The sequence below is a fragment of the Dermacentor albipictus genome, chromosome 1 (assembly GCF_038994185.2).
Source record: "Dermacentor albipictus isolate Rhodes 1998 colony chromosome 1, USDA_Dalb.pri_finalv2, whole genome shotgun sequence".
In the NCBI taxonomy this organism is placed as follows: Eukaryota; Metazoa; Arthropoda; class Arachnida; order Ixodida; family Ixodidae; genus Dermacentor; species Dermacentor albipictus.
In genome coordinates, this window is record NC_091821.1 from 433126396 (window position 1) to 433148394 (window position 21999).

The 21999-nt window shown below is 41.5% G+C and overlaps 1 protein-coding gene across 6 annotated transcripts in view; it reads right to left on the reverse strand.

Annotated features, from left to right (window-relative positions):
• Ziz (dedicator of cytokinesis protein Ziz) overlaps positions 1–21999 on the reverse strand; it is a 200005-nt gene that overhangs the window by 27027 nt on the left and 150979 nt on the right. For all 6 annotated transcript variants that reach the window (XM_065440172.2, XM_065440187.1, XM_065440179.2 and 3 more), the window contains 10 exons: positions 11569–11752; positions 10697–10815; positions 8972–9038; positions 8780–8833; positions 7476–7588; positions 6444–6700; positions 5548–5604; positions 2998–3123; positions 2477–2597; positions 1207–1415 (listed from right to left, as the gene is read on the reverse strand). In XM_065440172.2, coding sequence (XP_065296244.1) covers positions 1207–1415; positions 2477–2597; positions 2998–3123; positions 5548–5604; positions 6444–6700; positions 7476–7588; positions 8780–8833; positions 8972–9038; positions 10697–10815; positions 11569–11752 — 1307 coding nt within the window. The remainder of the gene's footprint in view (positions 1–1206; positions 1416–2476; positions 2598–2997; positions 3124–5547; positions 5605–6443; positions 6701–7475; positions 7589–8779; positions 8834–8971; positions 9039–10696; positions 10816–11568; positions 11753–21999) is intronic.

Here is a 21999-nt window from a genome sequence, read left to right on the forward strand (position 1 = left end):
TTTCGAGCTCCCTAGGGACCGCGAGAACGTCCGAAAAATCGGCCAGTTGGAAAAAAATAAAGGTGTGCCATTTACTGCCCTTAGGGGCTCAAACCGCCACAGGCACGTTCGAAAACGCTCTGAAGGCCTGTCGGTACACATATTAGGCATACCTGTGCTCGTACTGTGACAGGAAATGCCGGGTGCCCGCGTGTATTATTAAGATATACATACTGTATTCCGTGGCAATAGCCCCTTCCCACGCTTGTTATGCTTCACTGCAATACTTTTCCGTAAGCTTTACCGAGTACCATTCTTTACAGAGGCGAAGCTGACTTTCACGAACCGGCATTATGCAACGCACCGTGTTTTCCAAGTTTCTAAGCCAATCGCGAGGACCACAAAGGTGGAGTCCGTGCCATTGCTGACAGCAGCGAATTCTTTTAATAAAAAGTTCGGCACCCAATGGCAAGAAGCTTCATAGCGAACGTCGAAGCAGCTAGGCCTAGCGTTGCCGCAGTGGCGGCAACGGGTGCCAGTGTATCTGCGTGCGAGAGTGCCGGTTCGAGGCGGCGAAGTAATCAAAACGGCAGCGGTGGTGCCTTTGATTAATGCCGTTTCGGACCTGCGGTCGCGGCAAAACGTCCGGAAAATTGGATGGCAAGGAGTTCTTGCGTCGGAAATTTCACACGTTCTGATACGTTGACACTATGGGGTAGGAGGTGGCGCCGCGAAGCCATCCAAATTATCGGGAATCCGGAAAGTCGCTCGTTGACTGTACACTGGCAACTCCTCCTGCCAACGACAGGGAGTCAAAGACGATTCATTACGATTCCTGTCTGCTACTCGAGCCAGCATTCCCACGACTTTCGACCCTTTCAATAAAATTGCCGCTAATTTTCCCTGATAGAGGCCCAAATTCCCCGAGTTTTCCCTGACTTTTTCCAGACTACTCAAAATCCCTGAGAATTCCCGGTTTTCCCGGTTTTCCCGGTTGGTAGACACCCTGCGTAATGCTTGAAGCTTCAGTTTGCAGATCTCAAAGGTAGTAATTTTGGAACTGTGGTACATTGTTATGCTGGAAGTTATCAGAAGTCGGAGGAGGAATTGACCAGTTGTTACATTAGCACATCTTCTTTTACATCTAGTAGGTGTATCTAAGCCTAACTAAATTTATATGGGGTTATTGAAGTACAGTTCTCCTGTGCCAAAGACAACGTAGCCCACCTCGGTGTAGCTGCCGTTCTTGAGGTGGTAGGCTGCCATGCTCTCGAGCCAGGTCTTGCGAAGGGCTGGTGTCGCTGAATAGCTGTTGGCCAAGCTGTGCTGCAAGTCCACCAGCATCTCGGGGTCATTCTCATGTTCACGCATCTGCGTTGTCGCCATGAGTACCGTCCTTATCTTCTTGGTCAGCTCCTTGACCTCGCTCGGGAATACTGCAAAGACAGGTTCAGATATCTAGCAGCCAACCTTTTCTCAAGGTGCCTGGGAGTTTGGCAAAGCAGCACACATAACAATGCATAACAAGAGCAGCTGGTGCCGCAGTGCAACAATGTGAGAAATGTGTTCACACTTGCCGAGACATTAAAGCATGAAATACGCAGCACACAAAATGAAAAGAAAGATGGGCAATATTCAGAAAAGTAACATTCCCTTTGGGCCAAGTTACACAAGTTTACATTTGTTACACACGTATTTACACATAGTATCAACTTCCAACTCGAGTGCAGAGATAAGACAGAAACTTACAAAATTAGTGAAAACTTATAACATCTATGTAAGGAAGGCCTTGTTATCAAGTTCAGGCTTTTGTTGTTTTACACGTAATAGCCCGCCCAGACAAAATGCTTTTAATTTCGCAATGTTAACCACAAAATTTAAAGTTAAGTCTGGGGCTTTACACGGCAAAACCACATTCTGATTATGAGGCACACTGTAGTGGGACTTCCAGATTAATTTTGACCACCTGGGGTTCTTTAACGTGCACCTAGTGCCCGGTATGCGAACGTTTTTGCATTTCGCCCCCATCGAAATGTGGCCAACACAGCCAGCGTTTGATACTGCAACCTCATGATTAGCGGCACAATGACAAAGCCATTAAGCAACCATGGCAGCTAGCTGTTAACCACAAGGCGTCCATGTGAGGAGCGCAGATGTCTCAGTCATGCTGGTTAGAGTACAACATGGAATATACTATGAAAGAAACCATGTGCCACAATTACACAGTACTTAGTTGAAGCTTTATAACCAATACACTCGTTACAACTAAACTTAATTTCTCAGTTTTACAGTCATCGAAGACCACTGTGCTAGCAACGGAGCTAAAACCCCATATTGGACATTGTGCATGCGAGATGCAAGCTGTCAGCCTGGTTCACCAATGGCTTGCATACTTTCAGAAGGTCGATAGATCTGGCTGCATGGTTGGCTGTAGAGGCACTTGCAAAACATGCAGCTTTGACCAGATCACCTATGTAAGCTTAAAAAGATTCAATACCTGTTCTCTGCATGGCCTTGTCACCGGATGCATAATTGTTGATAATGGACAGGCTCTCCTGGAACCTCGCTGTGTTCAGCCCAATCACTTCACCCAGTAATCTTGAAACAGAAACTATCAACTGAAAAGAAAAAAGAGAGAATAAAGTTTAAACCAGACTGAAAGAGAATGAAAGTGATCTAGTGATTGTGATATCGTGACACTGGCAAAATAGTAAAGAAATGCTGGTCAAGTGATCAGACGTACGCATATTATCGAAACTGACGAATCAGCACGAGGCAAGGTTTCAGAAACGGCCCTCTTTCGCATGAGCAGTCATTATTATTCATACTGCTGCTCTTCACAAAAGAGATATGCAGTTTTCCTGCACTGTACCCTGTTCAGCATTGCCGTGATGTGCCACTACAAGGCAAACTTCACATATTAACTGCACATCAATTAGCTATAACTTAACTTCTAGTACAGATGATGCAAGAACAATTATCAAAGCTGCACAAGGTGACAAAGTAAGTAGCGCATACCTGCAGGTGTACCCTGGTGAGTCCCTGCCTTCGGGTGAACTCAAAGTTGCTTCGCATCAGCAGGTATAGCAGGGCACATGCTTCATTGCGAACAGTCGACAACTTTGAGTTGCAGCAGCGGAGGAGCTGCACAGGTGAAGCACAACACGCTCAATATGTGCGTAAAGCATGACAGAGTGGTATAGCGTATGTGATTCTGCGATTACTCTTTGTTGTGTGTTTTTTTTTTTGTTGTTGTTGTTTGTTTTACGTGCCAAAACCACTTTCTGATTATGAGGCACGCGTAGTAGGGGATTCTGGAATTTTGGACCATGTGGGGTTCTTTAACATGCACCTAAATATAAGTACACAGGTGTTTTCGCATTTCGGTCCCATCGAAATGCGGCCGCCGTGGCCGGGATTTGATCCCGCGGCCCCGTGCTTCAGCCCAACACCATATTCACTAAGCAACCACGGCAGGTGATTCTGCGATTACTGTACAATCAACTTGTATTTAGTCAAACATTGTAAAATGAGCAAGATGGAAGGAGTTTTATGAAAGAGTCTTCAGAGAAACAATTTGAATGACAGAAGTTTCTGCGCCTCTCATTTGTAAATTATTTGGCCTACTCTGCAATCCACTAGCCTTGTGGTTAGCCAAGATGGAGTGAATGACCACCCCAGAAATGTTCAGGTTTGGATCCCTGGATCAGGACAAATTTTTCTTCAATACAGCTTTCTTCCCGATAAACTCGTATCAGTTTCCTTTGTAACTCGGTGCTATTTATGCACGGATAACAATCTTTCCCTACATGAAAACTCCCTCCATATTGCAAATTTCTGTAGAACTTATTTTCTTCATAATCGGCACTACTGGCAATCACACAGGCATCGGCTGTGAAAACAAAGTGCCAGATTTTTTTTGTTATTGTTCACCTTGTGAAGGGTACAAGTCAGAGCTTGGACACTTTCTGGCTAGACAAGGCAATGGCGGTGCAGTATTCATGGATGAGGCAGAGTACCTGAATGGTTTACACCATTCACTGCATTATCAGTAAATGTCAATGCCCTGGAAGGTCACAAAGATTTCAAGGTCATAAGTCTCGTAAGCCACGACTTCAAAACACAACTCACGGCCCCCATATGATTCACATGGTCCAAAAACAGGCATGTAATTTTTGTGGTTCATGCTTGCACCTTTTGCCAATAGCACCAGCAGTTACTCCCAGGTGGCACAAATCGTACTGCTTGCCGAAACTCACATATTACTATAACAGACCTGACCTTTGCATATGAGCAGCGTGGCTCCTAATGTGGCTGTAATATCTTGGAGTTTTACCGTATGTGAGAAAATAAAACTACGAATTACACCAACAATTTCTATGCACTTGATCACATTTAGAATAGATACTGTTAAAAAGCAGTATCCAAACAGAGGCTGCAATGCAAAACTTTGGAGCTAAGAATCTAAAGAAAACTTTAGAAGTGAAAATTTATGGAAGCTCTGCTTTAATTAGGTAAATGAAGTAAATGCCAACATTTAATGACCTCATAACAAATCTGGTGCGGGAACTACACAGCATTCCTTTTACATATCCTTGACACAATGCCTGTTTTAGGGCATTGGTTGGAAATCCATAGATGTCCTTATCTGGAATGAGATAGCTGAATTCCTTCAATTATCTATGAATTGTTTTCGTCTCGTATGGTGTATAAAGGGAAGAATTTTATGTGTACCTCCTTTATAAGTGCGAGTAAAATGTTAAAAAAAATATTTCACACGCAGTACAAAACCATACAGCGTGGTCACCAAAGATCAAAGATTAGTACAGTTCACGCACTCTAGTGCAGCTTTACAAAATTGCATGACAGACTGACAAAATAGAAAAATTTCAGTAATTAGGTGTTCTACTGTCAAGACCTAAAGGGACACTAAAGGGGAAAATGATTTCTTCTGCATCAGTAAGTTACCATTCTACAACAATAAAAACACCATTCTTACAACGATAAGACGTTGGGTAAGCCAGAAAAAGCGCAAAAATGAAATACGGGTGGTGACGCCTACTTAAGTTCCCGCACCTGGGGGCTGTGACGTCTTGGATTTTGATGGCATCTTCTGGGGCCTACTAATTATATGTAGCGGTACAGATTGACTACATTGTGTTCTAAAGGAACCAAGTATTAAACATGGCGAGTTTCGGGAACCTTTATTCAGCCAACGCGGCCCAAATGCGAAAACATACTTTGGAATCCCTGACGTCACGTTGACGTACCGGCGCTGGGGTTTCGGCGCGAAATTCAAATACTGATACTTGTACCTTAATTTTCTCATCTAATAATCAAACTATTTTTTTTAAATGACTGCCTGCAGGGTTTTTAAACAATGCCGCATTAGTCTAAACTGATTTATTGTTTCACTTTAGTGTCCCTTTAAGAAAGAAAAGTGAAGCTGGCCAGGCATAGCATCTGGTTTCCAGCAGTTTGGATGCAAGAGAAAACTCACATCACTTCTGAATAACTAAGTGTAAAAACCCAGAAATAAAACAGACATGAACAGAGCTCAGTACTTACCTCAAAGCACAACTTTCCACAAAGGAAGGCATCGCCTTGGAAGAGAGCAACAGGAAACTGGAAACAGAACAAGGTACAACTTCAACCAGATAATGGCTGCTGATACGAGCAAGAGTTATGCACCATTAATAAAGAAGCATTAGTATTTCACATTAAAGAATAAAGAAGTAGGTATAAAACAAATGTGCTAAATCACAAACACTTTCGTTTTACCATGCACAGTACAACACGTGTAACAGTTAGTAACTGTCCATTGCCACAGCACACTCTTCCTGTGCCTGAAAATTTTGCCATTAAGGAGTTCATGTGGTTTGATAATACCTGCAATCAAGTGTACTTTTGAAAGAACATTATAACAGCCTCAGCCAAATGCAACAATGTTTGTACCCAATGTCGCTGAAGCTCACTGACCTTTCACTCATTACGCACTTTTAAAAGCTGTCCTCTCTTTAGGTGTTAGTTATGCCGTCATAAACAGCTGAACGCTGTAAAGCTGACAAGCACTGATGTTCCGTCTTCTTGGTAAGACATACTCAGGAATGTTTAAGTGCAGTGACTGGAAGCAAGTGGACACACACAAACACTCCTATGTCCACTTTCCTGTTCCTCTCTACCACTACGCTTAACAACCTTAAACAGGAAAGCTGCTTCTCCTTCAGTGCTCTCATTATAGTTTTAATTTGCTGCAGTTCGCTCGTTATTCATTTCAATTGAGTAGGTACTACAGTACCAAACTAAGTATATTTGTCACATTTAGCCCCTGAATGATAGCAGCAGTAACTGTAAAGTTAAATCTGCAGGAGTTACCACTCTTTTCTTCTACCTATCACAAGACGAGCATGTAGTACCCTCCAACGGAGAACACATGACATGAACGACAAACATCAAAAGCGAACCTTGTTGATGAAGGCTCGCAGGGCTGCAAAGAGGTGTCGCAGCAAGTTCTCAGACTGGCCCACTTCGAGAAACGAGAGGTAGATGTCGAAAAGGCGCCGCATAGTTGGGTTGTCGCCATCGTTGAACAGCAGTGACTCCTTGAAGCGCCCGCAGTACAGTCCCAGGACATCAAGGGTGATGAGGCCAACCTCGGTTGCCATGTTTGCCTCTAGTAGCGCTCGGTAGAAGCTGTCTCCATCGACCTCACTGCCGTTCTCTGTGGGCATTGGAAGAAGCAGGCACAGTTAGTGATGAAAATGAAAAGAAAGAGACACCACATTTTTGTGTGAATACAATGAGTGCGAGTAAGCCATGCAGAGCGACAGCAGTTTCGGGTGTTTCCAGCTCTCAACATCTTTGCACATCCATCAGACCATTGGTTACACCCCTAAACTAGTTACTACCTTGGGCCTGAGACAGTAGAGCACATATGTACTCGTTCTTTGCCCCCAATATGACTGCGGATGGCATACAGTGAAATCTTCTTTAGTACCAGTTAACAACAGGCTCTTGAGTGAAAAAGTGTTCAAAATGGAGAAGCACATATGTCATTGGTTTCACATATTGAGGGCACAATGAAGTGAATCTGTACTGCCTCGACAATTTCATGCTCTGTGGCCCTCAAAGAGCCAAGAGACGAACTACGACAAAAATTTTGGCAATGAAGAATGCTGAACACGCAGCACAGCCCCTGCCAAGCTGATGACTGATGCTACACATCGGCAGGGGCTGATGGGCATCCTGAACATTGCTGAGGGGCACCTGCATCCAGCCATAGACTTAAAATCGGTTGATGATTAACTAAACATTTTTTCGAACTACTTTTGCTTATATCTCAACCTACTCAAGTCAAATGCATGGAGAACTGCCCATTGGGCAGTGGTGACCTTAAAAAGGCTGTGTTACAGTACTGATGCAATTGAATTTTCACTAACTTCTGCAAACGTCAGCACAGTTTAAATTAACAAAATAAAACAGACAGGCTAGCTTACCCATGGCTGCATTCTCACTGTAGGTGCTGTTGCATCGTTGGGTGAACGTAGGTGGAGCCGTCCTAGCAGGCAAAGTCATCGCCTTGGCCTGTGCGCTTGAGGACTGCTGATTCCTTGTTTATTTAATGATAAAAGAATGACACAATCAGTCCACTAGTCTTGGAGCACACAATATAGCTTTGCAGTAGTACTTCGTGCTTTGGCCTTCCGAGTTTGTGGCAGCACATCGTGATCCTAGTTATCTCCCATTCTCATGCGGCTCACCCCAACAAATATTACACGCTACAACTTGACCCAGTAAAGTAGTGTTTCTATCAACACCAGAGGCGATGCGTCTCACTGGACCCACAGTCCCACATTCCCCTGAAAACCTGAATGCACCCTGACTGCTAAATTGTGTAATGTTAGCTTAAGAATGCTTACTTAAAATAAAACTGACTATTACATTACAGAGAGCAGCAAAAAGAAGCAGGATCAAATATGCCACGGTAAAATTAGGAGAGAATTCAAAATGTGGCCTAAAAGTAACGTGTGACACATTAGAAAAACAAGAAACAAATATTTACTGAAACGAAACATTGCCATTGGTTGCCCAGAACAGCTCAGGCTGGGTGCTTATCCTATGTTTACTTTTTACTAGTTAAAAAGCCAAGGACACTGCATGCCTGTATGCAAAGGAAGGGTAAACAGGGCTTGGACTCAAAGCTCAAATCAAATTAAATTAAATTATGGGGCTTACATGGCATTCTGATGACAATGACCAACATGGCATAAAACTACAAGAAGCCACTTTAAACTTTTGTTAAGCCTAAAAAGCTGATGGCAAAACTTGCACTTGCACACAATTACATATATACCAGTAACTTTTCACTCACATCATCGATCCAAGCCACGCCAATCTTTCTCTACACATTAGCTAAAACCATTGCTTTACAAAGTGGGAAGCCTGTACAGATACCGGCACATTTTCGAAGTAGTATGAGCTACCACTCGCTAACATGTTAGATGAATGGCCTGGCAAAATATACACATATATATATATATATATATATATATATATATATTACAGCCATTGTTGCTTGCCAGATCTTGACAAAAAAAAACACCAGCACTTTCTCACAATGAACGCACCTTCAAAAGCGGGATAAACATCACCGTTACATTGTTAGTTTTGGTTCTGGTTCAATACGTGCAGGGGGCTCTGTTCGTCTTCTGTCTATATATAATGTGCTGCTACATTGTGCTATAATGTGCTCAGCCAAGCGTAATGGAATCGTATAAACGACTAGGTCATGCGCACTTACCGTCCCTTAAGGATGTGCTTCTTGCCCATGTATCTGAACTGATGCAAACAGAGCCTGTGTGAGAGTTCACAGAAAGAATGTATAAAAATTCCAGATAGAACAAATGGAACTTCCACATAACCAACACTTTCCCACAGAACACATGCACTCTGCTTGCACATCCAAGACAAAAGAAGAAGACGATGAACTTACTCCAGGAGGTGAAAGAAGTCAAGTAAATCACAGTCTCGGCATTGCTGCCACCAGCCAATCAGTAGGTCTGTAAACAAAAAGCATCCATTAGTGTGCCTTAATGCTCGCAATCACTTTTTGCATGAACATGTAGATGACTATAAATTAGCGAAAAAATTAAGTGTGCATTCTGATCAAATGCCACACAAGTGAGTGTGTTCTTTGCAACATACGGTCATTTGTGTCAGAATTAAAGCGCTAACAAAAGAACCTACACAATTATCCTGCAAGACCATGTTGCAGTAAGCAACAAAAATAAAGCCACAAATATACTAATATACAGTAATCATGACAGCACTAAACCTAAATGCCCTTATAACAGGCATTACATCAGTACATCATTACTATGGAAACCTCCCATCATCACTAAGCAGTACATAACTACATTAAAGAGGCACAATAGCAAAAGCATTAAGGCTGAGAGATGATTCTAAAATAGCAAATAGTTGACTTATCAAGAACAAATGTTTGGCACGCAAAAAAAAATAAAAACTACATAAAATTGAGAGACGGGGAGTAACACAGGGTCGAAATTTCCACGCTTGTGACCCACATCTCACAGAGTTTGGTGATGACTTGTCATGATTGACGAGACAAGGAGCCTTCAAAGTTGACCAACTTTTACATCTTCACAACATAAAAGTAAATGTCCTGTAGTTAAGAAACTGAGCCAGTTATTTAAGTACAGTTGGCATCATTTCGGCAGCCATTTTATGCACCACAGAAAGAAAAAGGCTGGTGTCGCAGCATAACATGACTGTTCTATACAGTGTATTGTCAGGCACTTTCATTATAAAATGCTCACTAGCGAAGAAATAGCAATTACTCGGACGTACGTCAGACGTGGCAATTCAAGTTTTACACCAGCCACTAACATGGCAGTCCAAAGCAGATGGTAGCATCTCTAAGAAAGCTTAACTTTTTTTTTTAAGTTTCAAACAGCAATTGAAGGTTTACTACAATGAAATTTCACTTTGGCTAAATTGGTTATAAATTAGTTGTATATACTGTTGAAGCAATCTTGGCAAAGTTACAGAGCTGGCGCTTGTCTCATTTTCTTACTAGCAGCCTTTAAACAGCACCTAAGCAGATGACGCATGCACCTGGTGGTTAACGGACACGATGTATTTCCTAGCATGTCGCTTCCTCAACATTTTACAATGCACTTGAGGCAGTTGTGGGCGGTGCCTAATCTTGAGGGCTATACTGAGAAGAGTGCGTTCTGCGCCATGTGTCCCTTCCGGTGAGCTATGTATGGCCGTGATGTCACATCACCGTTGCTCTCACTCTCGGAAGTCTGTGTTATCCGTGCATTGTCCATGCAAGCATTCTACCTGTGCTTCGGTAAGGCTAAATAAAAATGTACTTCCTTGCCTGTGAGGAATTCATAACTCGAAGGACCGCTCAGCAGCATAATGCTATCTCATTCACAACTCAATAAGAAGTGCTTAGGTGTCATCAGATTTTTCTTAAAGCTCTGTCAAAATTATTGCAAGTCGCAAACCCGCTACAACAGTAAGATATATTCACACCGATTGACCAGTATTTGCAGCCAACCCCCCAAATTTTCACTGCCATGTATCTACAGCAAAAGCTTGTTGTAGCAGTGTTTTTCCTCAGAGTACGGGCGACTGAACAAGAGAGAGAAGGTGTTAAAATGCGACTAGTAAAAGCATATTTACGAACCTTCGTTCAGCTGCTTGATGAGGTAGAGAAAACAGACCAAGAGGTCATTGATTTCAGAGGGCTCGAACTTGTCATACCTAACAATGCCTGTTGGGCTTGCAAATGGCAAAGACTGCGACCTGAAGAAAAGAAAAGAAAAAAAAAAAGTCACCCTGCCACACGAACGAGCATCAAGATAGGCACAGAGGCTCAAATCAAAATAAATGTGTTTCCAATAATGTGAGAGTATGGCAATCACTCATAAATCTACTGGCTGTTTAATTTGCTTTCTACTTTTTTATAATCTAGCTACACTGAATGTAACTGGTACAGTGACCGGGCAAATTACTAAATGAATTAATCGCGGAAATGTGCTACAAGGCATGAACCAAGGCATCATGAGAACACAAATGGCACAAATATATGAAGAGATGTGAATGTATTTCAGTATGTGTACCTAATTACACAACAAGCTTAATACCTGAGTGAGAAGTCGCTTTCGAAATCTATTTGCGTTATTAGAATTTTAGCTTAGAAGTTTAGTGAGCCACGAAACCTAAATAAATGACTGCAAACTGTTCGGTTTGTCAAGATATTGGCAGTTTGTCTCAGAAGGAAGCTACTGCATTATTTTCAGACAGCGTAGTACTCCTTAAAACAATAAAAATTGCTTGGCAATAGTAATATGCATAAGTAATTAGACTTGGGTATTATCGCTACACATCTTTGCACTCTTATGTGCCTAGAACAAACACCAAGCTGGTCACCACACAGTAAGTCTTCAAATGCTTTATACTCGGTGCCTCCACACAGTAAACCCAGAAGCTACCTTTCGTGCAAAGCTTGAAGTATGCATGAGGTGTCAGCCCATGCAGCAGTGCTACCCAGCTCACCTAGCATGACCTTTGCTCACAAGGCTTCCGTCCCGTGTGAAACACTGTGCTGATCCAACGTCGCCATTACGGATGGGTGCATCAATTTCCTTAGCAGATGAACTGGATGGCGTGGATGACTCGCTTTCCAGCGACGTGCAAGAGCCATTGGTGGCAAATGTGACACCCATGTGTGGAAGTGGAGCTGCAGCAGAGCAACAGAAAAGTTGAAAGGAAGTTGGAAAACACTGACATGCAGAAAAAAAAAGGAGTAAGCCACATCCAGTAGCTTGCCAAGTGCATTCGAGCTGAAAACTGCAACCAAAACAAAGACCAAAGCTTCTCATGTCATCCATTCCCTGCTTCCACACCCTTGATAATGTGCTTTGCAATAAGCATCAGTGATGAGCAAATTGCACCATGCATTCACATGTACAACCTGACTCTGCGTATTAGCCAGCTCCTGCCTTTTGCAAAGAAAATTTCACACAAAGCAAATCGTCGAAAACAATCTTGTTTTATGCATTAGCAAACGACTGCTCTTGCTGTTCCTCTTCGGTGAAGTTCGGCACAACTTCATGACAGCATGGAGCCTGTATCTGCAAGAATTTCCATTTAGGTGCAGTTTCATGACAATGCACTAGCATTGTTCTGAAGCCATACCTGGTGAAAATTCACATTATGTACTCAAGCTCTGTACTGCCTAAATTTTTGGTTTCAGTTATCTGTGCCGGAATATCACACCTCGGAAAGCAAAAATTATGCAGGAAGCCACTGGGGTTGTCTAAGTATACCGCCAAACTTGAGTTGGTCTACCTACGAATTTCAAGTTGGCCCACCCCAAAATTTCAAGTTGACCCAGCACAAAATTTCAAGTTGACCCAGCCCAATATTTCAGTTAGCATGGGAACGCTATGTATCCATACGGGTATGCATAAATCTATCATATGGTTATTCTCTCTGATCAATTTCTTTTTTCTTTTCCAATTGTTCCTTATCGCTTATAAAGCTACCAATTACCTACATTTACACTACAGTAAAACCTCGTTAAACCGTACCCGCTTAAACAGTAGTTTTGTTTTGAAGTAGCAAAGTCAAATTCCCGACTCAGCGGCCATTGAACATAATGCACTTTGTATCCACATAAACCGTACCAGCTTATTGCGTACGTATCGGTTAACACATAGTGTTTCGACTTTTCGGCATGCAAACACGGCGGTGTGTCATCTCCATCGGGTGGCCCGGCAGAACAACAAGCCTCTAAGCACCCTGTGTGTTTGCGCATTAACCCTCGTCAACATCAATATCATTTCGGCGCCGTGCCAGAGAGTGCTGTGGCATCGTGCGAGCGAGAACTCGCGTCATTCCGAAACTCGGATATAAGAGACGCCGAGTGCTTAGCTTAGAAGAAAAATTAGACATCGTTTGTGCTGTCGAATGTGACGCGAAAAGTCGTCACTGGCACGCGACATGGGTCTACTGTTGACTACGGTGTGTGGCATTTGGGATGTGAAGAAGTTGCTCGGCAGCGCTGCTGCGACTGCAAAGAGATGTCGGCTACGAGGTTCGACTTTTCGCCATCGTTCAAAAGTATGCTGCCCATCTGAATGCTTGGCCATAATAACAATAACAATACTCATTTCGTATGAGAACCAGTGCCATGCTCATACGTGTGCCACTTCTTCAGGTGCTTTGTCTTTTAAATATGTTCAATAAACATTCACAGCAAAGGCTAGACATATTCCTTGAGGAATTTAGCTATGTGCAACAGCTGGTTAGCTGTTTACAGCCACAAGCAATAGATGCACTGCTGAATGCAATGATTTTTGTCAGAACACCACCACATATGAAAAAAAAGAAAAAAATGAAGCCCATGCTTAAAAAGAGTTATATTTGGTAACACCAACTTGTTTCCACCTTGCAAAGAATATTAGCATGGTATAAATATCTAGCAGCAATGTCATCGTAGAGTTCAAATTCAAGTTCTCCTCATTGCTTTTCAAATGACAGATTACTTCACGAGGGCAAACTCTAAAGGATTCTGCAGAAAGTTTTAAAATTTTCACTTCTCATGCTAGCTATTACATACGCTGTCTCTACTTTACAAACATTGATTCCAAGCATCTGAATGCTACAGCACTGGTACGCCTGTTAACAACTGCATGCGTTTTCAGCCAAGTAGTGACATTCCACACAACCAACGGATAGTGAGTAACTTGATGTCGATGAATATGTAACAAGCGCATGTTAATTTTACACACCAGAATGCAAACGCACAATGCAGGAATAAGTCACAAAGCAATTAATTTCCACACACACGAACATGCTCAAAAGCAGAGCCGCCACAAACAAAGCATCTGCATATCACACTGCACGCTGCCTGTGAAAAGCAATGTGCTCACTCTTAATGGCAGTGATACGATGTCTCCAAAAGAATGGTTCGGAAGTAATATTTCACTACGACAGGGGAAGTGAATATTTTGCTAGTGACGGCTTGCACATCTTCACACAAATTTGGACCCCGGTGCAAGTGTGTATCAGTATGACAGCATAAATGTGCGACACACGCACGAACTAAAACATGCAGTTTGACCAGGAGATGCATTCCTCTGAATTGTCCTAGCGTCAGAGACAGCAGTAAAAAAGTGCATCAACACATCTTACACCTTATTCCATGTAAAATGCACATGAAGCTGAATGGGGCTGTTTGCAGCAAAGGTTGGCTGATAAACTTCTTCCTGCTACATTCTGCCAACTTCCAACTTCACTGAAGTTTAGTGCAAAAGCATTCATAGGCTCTCACATATAGCTGAATAGTATAAAAAATTATAATATAGGCTTTTATCACTTTTTCAGGCATGCTACAAATGGTATTTCCACACACTTTTCACTGTACTCAATTGCAAAGCCATTACTTTGGTTCTAAGATCTTGCTGGGTGTTCTTCTTTCTCTAGTTACTAAAGCAATCAGCACTAGATTGTGTGAAGGACCATAGAACATAAGGCGTCATTTGTCAAGGACAGAAAAATAAATAGCATGATAAAATTTTGGCCAACTTGGCTTGCTTTAGACCAATGAGCAATGGTCATTGCAACATAACATGTTGCAGTAAAAAAAAAGTTTATGCATTTGCTATAAGTTGCTACAGAATGCTTATCAGCAGAGCAGAATATCAGAGCAGAATATTAGCAGGAAAAAAAGAAGTGCTCATGAGTTACTCTGACTACACAAAATTATCCCTGAAACTTAGGCTACTGGATAAAGAATCCCTCACTTTTCCTTTAAATGTTAAAGACCTACAACCACTGCTGCTATCTTGCACAAATATCTGTATATGTATTTAAAAGCTCTTCCACAGCAAGTGTGCCGGAATGCAAGTATAAATAGCATAAAATGTTAACATAACTTATTTGTGCACAATTAGTTATTGGTTTTCACAATGACTAAGGATGTATTTGTACATAAGGGTGTTGGTACTCATCTCCAAGACACTCCTGACCACATAGGTCTCATATATGCAATCTACAAACAACTGCACAAGAGCAAAACTATCTGCTACAACCTCTAACTACATGGAGCATCAACATGCATAATACATTGCAATGACTAATCCAGATTTCCAAAGTCCTCATCAGCATGACCAACATAAGCCCAAAGGTCCTCATGTCAATCTTGTATGTTGTAGTTTTTATAGGATGCAATGTTCTTTCTTATTATTATTCCATGAAATAAAGCGACTAGGAATGTGAGATTTGCTGATAAAACTAACAGATATACCTAGTTAGTAGGTTAATGACCCAAACTTAATTATCTTCAATGAAGTACAGTGATTATTTCTTATAACATCGTGAAACTCTGCAGTAAATTCTTAAAAAAGTGCCAATTGTGCTGGTTTATCTTGGATAGGCCTAAAGGACAGAACATTTTCAATTAACAAGAATTAAAAATCGAAAAATAAAACAAGAGTTCTTCTTTCCCGATATTAATGGCTGGAAATCTGGAGTTTTGCAAAAAATAAATGAAGCATGCAATTTTAATCTGAATGGATGCACTACAAACATGCACTATTTAGTCCCTCTTTACTAATAACCTTCAGACGAATACAAAGTGCATTTGACAGCACACTAGAAGCACCGCACAATATTTATGTAGACATACAGACAGTGCTATTTTTGCTGCGTTCACTTCAATATGTGCTTCAGTGGCCTAGCAACATATACTGGCAGTTTCCTTGGTATACTGCCGCTCACATTTACCTACCAACAGCCCTCAGCAAAAGCCTACAGCAATGTTATCTGCATGTATTTCCGATTTACCCTTTACATTGCAATAGACCTCCACAAGGACAAATATATTGGATTCCAGGCAATATGTACAATTTTCTCCCCTCTACATGTTTTGTAGAATCAACAATGTCCACCAAAGTGCTGGCTATCCATTAAGCAGCATGCTTGTGTGAGCAAGGGAAACTTTTTGTTTCTAGATATGTTGACTTGTGTAATGTACCTAATGCCTAAGTAAATGCATAGGGCATAACAACCTAACTTCAGAAAATTAATCATTATACACATGTAAGTCATAAACGCTGAAACGTCCCTCAGAACAGGAAGCCTTGACGTGATGTATTAGAGGCAGTTTAAGACACCAAATAAGGCATTATTTTGCTAAACATACAAACATAAAAAGCCAAGCCAACTAAGGCGGGCCCAATGGCAGCAGTGCGTCGACTACAAATGCGCACGAACAGAAGGGAAAGAAGCCGCTACATATAAACAAAAGCCCAAAGTGCACGCTACAGAGAAAGCGAAATGTCTACTGCTGCTGCTGGCCTTGGCGATGACACCGATCGCTACTTACTACTTGAGGAATGCGACAGGCGCCATTTTAGCCAAGCTGTCCTCTTCATTAGAGGAAGCGGTGAGGAGGCTAAAAAAGCATGGCGCAAGTCAGGAAGAGAGAGAAGACAAATATGGACTCGCTGCGTGTTCCTTGAGAATTGACGAATGTAGCAACACAACAGAAACGCACATGTACAGACGTGGCCACTGCTAGTGGGAACACGGGAGCCTGTAGCATCGCTCCGCATGCTGCAACCACATGAAGCCTTGTGGTACAGGCGCAATCAAAGTGATAGGCAGAGTGCCCAGTGTGACGTCTGCTACAGTTCCTCCCAAATTTTTTTATGCCTGCATGCAGCATTGATAACTCAGAGCCACGAGTACATGCGATTGAGATACCAACAGGCATGGCGATGGGGAGGAGCCATAATAGACAAACATGCCGGGCCTATAGCTTCGATTATTACACTTGCACTGCAAGAGTTCATGAGGCACTGATGGTTGCGCTACACACAGTGATGCCCCGAGTTGCCGTGTTCACTAGTGGAAACGCCGCAACCCGTGTGGTTGCGTGGTGTATGTGCATGTACAGTGGCTGCGCTTGTACATACACATTTAGTGATGCAAAACTATTGGTAAATTGACTGTCGTATCAATAGCACTTTTTTAAACTATCGATAGTGTGGAAAAGATTATTGATAGTGTTGCTATCGATAGCCCAACTGATAACATTCAATATTTTGCTAATAAACTATTAACATAGTAACTCCTACCAAATACTACTGGAGTACAATCAATGGTACTATCTATAGTATTAGAACAGCTCACAATTGACAGTGCTATTCATAGTTTTGCAATTCTTGGTTAGTGATATTACTATACGTTTTGAGATAACTGACCGTCAGTAACGCTAAGTTCATGCAGTTGGGAAAAGGGAAACATCGCCAAGTTTATGTTGCAGTGTTTACATACGGTACATTGCACAATTTTACATTATCAGTAACTCTTTCTTCTTCCCTATCGATAGCACTATTGATATGAACAGTGTGCTGTCGATAGTTCAATAATATATCGATAGCATTAATAGTATAATCAAGTTTTGCATCACCAGCACACATACACATGACACACATAAAGACATGCACGCACACACAATAAGATACTGACCACAACACAAACATGATGGCTATATAAGCAGCATCAATGTGCAGCAATCCAATTCGCTATGCAAAATGTGAAACAGGTATGGAGGTATGGGAGAATACAGCGTGCAAAATAGACATATTTTTTACTATTTCTCTTAAAGGCCAAATACAATAAAATGTTGGACCATGTAAAGAGCCTAGTTTCAGACAATGCTGATACGAAGCAGCCTCCATGCATAATTATACATTGAAATGTATGTGTATATGTCACAAAAAGCTCACATAAGTAGACGTTGATCTCAAAAATCCACAAAAAGAAACCGACACCGCTACCACTTGCAGGAAGTGACGCATGACCCAGAATGCATGGCTGTTTAGCATGACCACTGAGGTTAGGTGGCGCTCGCGGCCGCCTGTGGCGCGATCAAGTCTCGGAAGCAATGTCCTGAGATTTACATCATGTCAGCTAAACCTGAGGCGCATGCATCATCTGCTTAGGCACTTTAAAGGCCACTTATAAGAAAATGAGACAATTACCAACCCTCCAACTTTGCCAAGATTGCTTCAATAGTACATGTCACTCATTTATAACCAATTTAGCCGAAGTGAAATTTTATAGCAGTTGGCCCTTTAGGGCAGTCAATTCAGTCAGTGAGTAAGTGTTTATTTTTATTCCTCAAACATATTTTAGATTTATGAAGATTCGTGTGATATTCAGAGCATTTATAAACAAACAAATTATAACAGTTATAAACAAATTTATAACATGAAATGCTTCACAAAGCTACTAACGTGAAGAAATAATTCCACAATTAAGTTTGTGCAAGTATGCCCTTTTGTTGCATCTTGCTCATGGCTTGTGTAACACTATTAAATATAAATTTAACAGCCTTATTTAGAATTGCTCTACAGCTTTTTAGCAAATTATAAGTGCAGATAAATATTTTGTTACGTAAGCCAAATGCTGCAAGGCTTGCATGTTACATCTAAGGCAACATTGCTAAATGCACCTGTCGGAGGCCACTGCAGTTGACAAGTTTTTGGCAATATGCCTTATTAAATGCTTGAAGACATGCAAATCACGGTTATTTATAAAACTGCTGCAATTAAAAAATTAATAAGGGCAAATACCTGAAGAATGTGAACCATTCTATCAAGCAAATCTAGGTTGAGATTAAAACACAGGAAATGCAATGTCTCAGCAAGGCTAACAAGTAAAGTGGAAGTTATCTCTAATTTCATGCAACATAAAGACTATGCTTGCAACATGTATATTTACTATACACAACACGAGACTTCCATGACAAACTTCCAAAGAAAACAGTCACAACAGACAGGCCAGTATGCACACAAATATATTTTCACAATAACCAAAGCGCCACGAATCGAGTCATTGTAGGGACTCTAAAAAAAACCTGCTTCAAGAAGCAAGAATGATTGCCCATTTTCAAACACCATTTTTACTTCAAGCAAACTAAGCAAACACTAAACCACCAGAACTATGTACCGTACAAAACAAGAAAAGCTGATCAAGTTCTTCGTATCCACAATGCCAGTGGTAACGTGAATAAAGAATTAATGAGCAGGTGCATGTGTATACGAGGTCTGTCCCATAAGTTTATGCAGTCAGTCAGAAGAAGTCACAGTTTTACTTGAAAGGCGAAGCATCAATTGCGATAGCAAATTTGTGGGCAGCTATATGAAGTAAGGATGGTAGTTTTCTTGGCCATAAAAACTTGTAAACTTAGTCATACTAACTAAATTCACAAGCATGGTGTCACACACGCCAAGCCAACATGAACACATCTCCCTCGATGACCGCGAACTTGCTGTCAAAACGCTGCAGTGAGAAAATGCAGCAACAGCAGCAAGTGAATTTACTTTTGTGCAGCTGCCCACAACAACGCACAAATGCTGCGAAAACACAGCGTAGTGCCGACTCTGTACCTGTCACAGATGGCTTTGATGATACAACGGCCTGGCCAGGCCACCTGCAGAGTAGAATGCACCCCCCCCCCCCCCCCCCGAAGCCTTGCGCACAACGGAAGGTTGCGCGAGATTGACCCGCAATCGGCAGCTCACACTCACGCGCTTTTACTTGCACGTACAGCATAGAGCACGCGACGACGATTTTATCGTCCCTGGACTTCTACGAAACCTCATGGCAACGGTGACGCCGACGGCAGAAATGCGCCTGGAGTGTCCATATAGTTTCTATCGCAATAAAACATGCGGTAGATGATGCAGCAATGCCACTCTCTTAACTTGAAATGACCTGGTTGACCTCTAGTACAAGCTGGACAAGGCAAGGCTTAATTTTATGCGTGCACTTTCTGTGCAACCCATTTTTAGACTTTGTGGATATGGAGATCAGCAAATAGACAGGACAAAGGATCAATATCAAATTACTTGTGAAATTGGGCAAGAATGGTGCAGAAATTCATCACATGTTGCAAAAGGCTTATGGAAAGGATACACTAAAGGAAAGAACTGTGTTTCCGAAAGGCCATGAAGACCCCAGTGATGATGTAAGGTCAGGACGCCCCTTCACCTCGAGCGAAGATGAAAACATCAACCATGTGTGTGAATACTTGATTGATTTTTCCATCAAGACACGAAAAATATCAACATTTTCACTCAGTGATCACCGAATGGCTGTTAGAATGATATGAGAAGCACTTGATTTGAGAAAGTCGTCCAGTCATCCATTCAACAGACTTGAACTGGAAATTTGAAAATGACAGAGGTTTGTGCCAAGATGGTGCTGAAACTGCCAACTACCGAGCAAAAAGATGCAACAAACAAAATGCAATGCAACAACAAAAGATGGTTGCATTAAGTGGAAAGCTTCGGACAGCAACACTGAATTCTAACAAAGGACTCTCACCAGCAACAAAACTTGAATTTACAAATACAACGTCGAGCTGAAGTCACAGAGCAAGAAGTGTAAAAAGATGAGCCAAAGACGAAAAGAAAGTGTGAAAGAAAAAAGCAATTATAAAATCACGTTGATTGTGTATGACTGCCACAAAATTGGGCCCCACGAATTTGTACCCGCAGGTCCAACCTGCAGGTCCTGAAGTGTCCAAGAGATTATTCATGTTGCGTGCAACCAAATCCATCAAGAGAGCAGCGCTAGATTCTGCACAATGATAAGGCCGTCATGCACTCTGCATCGATAATGCATGCTTTTTTGGTGTGCAATTCCATCACTGTGCCAGAATATCCTCCCAACTTGCTGGATTTAGCCCTGTTACATCTCAACATGATCAAGGGCATTATTTAGACATTAATTATACATTTAAGGGATGCAACGACAATTCAAAAGGAAACGACACCATTCCTGAAGCACTTAAGAGGAAGCTTTAGCTCGGGTGCCCCTATCTAAATACACGTAAAAGAACAATTCGTTTTTCTCTGCAACCACTGCATCAAATGTGGTGAGGTTTGTTGCATTTAAAAGAAAAACTTAAATATAGTTACTGTTGGTTTCGAATTCTTGATTTAGGTTGTGAATTGTTCATTAGAAGTGGAAAAAAGAGAAAATTTTCATAGAATGAAACTAGCAATTTGACAACACTGTCAGTCAACAATGAAAGATGATATCATAATTATGTGAATTGCATATAATAGAACATCTAAAGGGGACAAAATTGATACATTGCACATGAATCCCAAAAAATTTAGTAATATGGAAATACAGCTTTTGCAGAACCCTTGTACACAACGTAACAAATTCAGGCATGATATAAAATGACACGTCAAATTTGTCCTCTTTCAATGATCTAATGGATGCCGTTTGTGATATCTGTTCTCAATGCAGAGCTATTAACATATAAAGTTCGTGCTTCTACTTTTTCTCGAACTTTTGAATTTTTGAAGAGATTTTTAACAAAATTCAGGCCTAAATCGAAATTCCTCTACGAACAGTCACTAGAATTTAACTCTCTCTCTTAAGTGCAACAAATTTCATTAAAATGGGGCCGGGGTTATCTCAGAAAAATGTTTTATGTTTTACATGTATTTGAATAGGCCACGTCAGAGTTGGGCCCGAGTTAAGCTTCCTTTTAGTAGAAGAGGACTTCCAAGTGTGCTTTCAGCAAAGGAACAAGAGGTGAACCAATGTAGTGCTTCTAATGGGGAGTATTTTGAATGTGGCCACATTGTTGTATCTGAATGAAAAAAATGAATTTTACAAACATACTGCACGAGCCTACGGGACAGAGCTCGTTTGTGCTAGCATATGTAAAAAAAAAGAAGAAACGGGGGGGGGGGGTAGGGGAGGGTAGAAAGTATGTTCACGGTCCCAAAAGTAAAACTGCCTTAACTGTTGAGCACTGTATGCTAACACAACCATAGAGTTAACTAACAAGTGGGCACAGTACACTCACATGCTGATATTTTGGCACGCACAAGCCAGAGATCAGAAAAAGTAGGTAGCGCTGAAAAGACAACTCAAGAAAAAAAG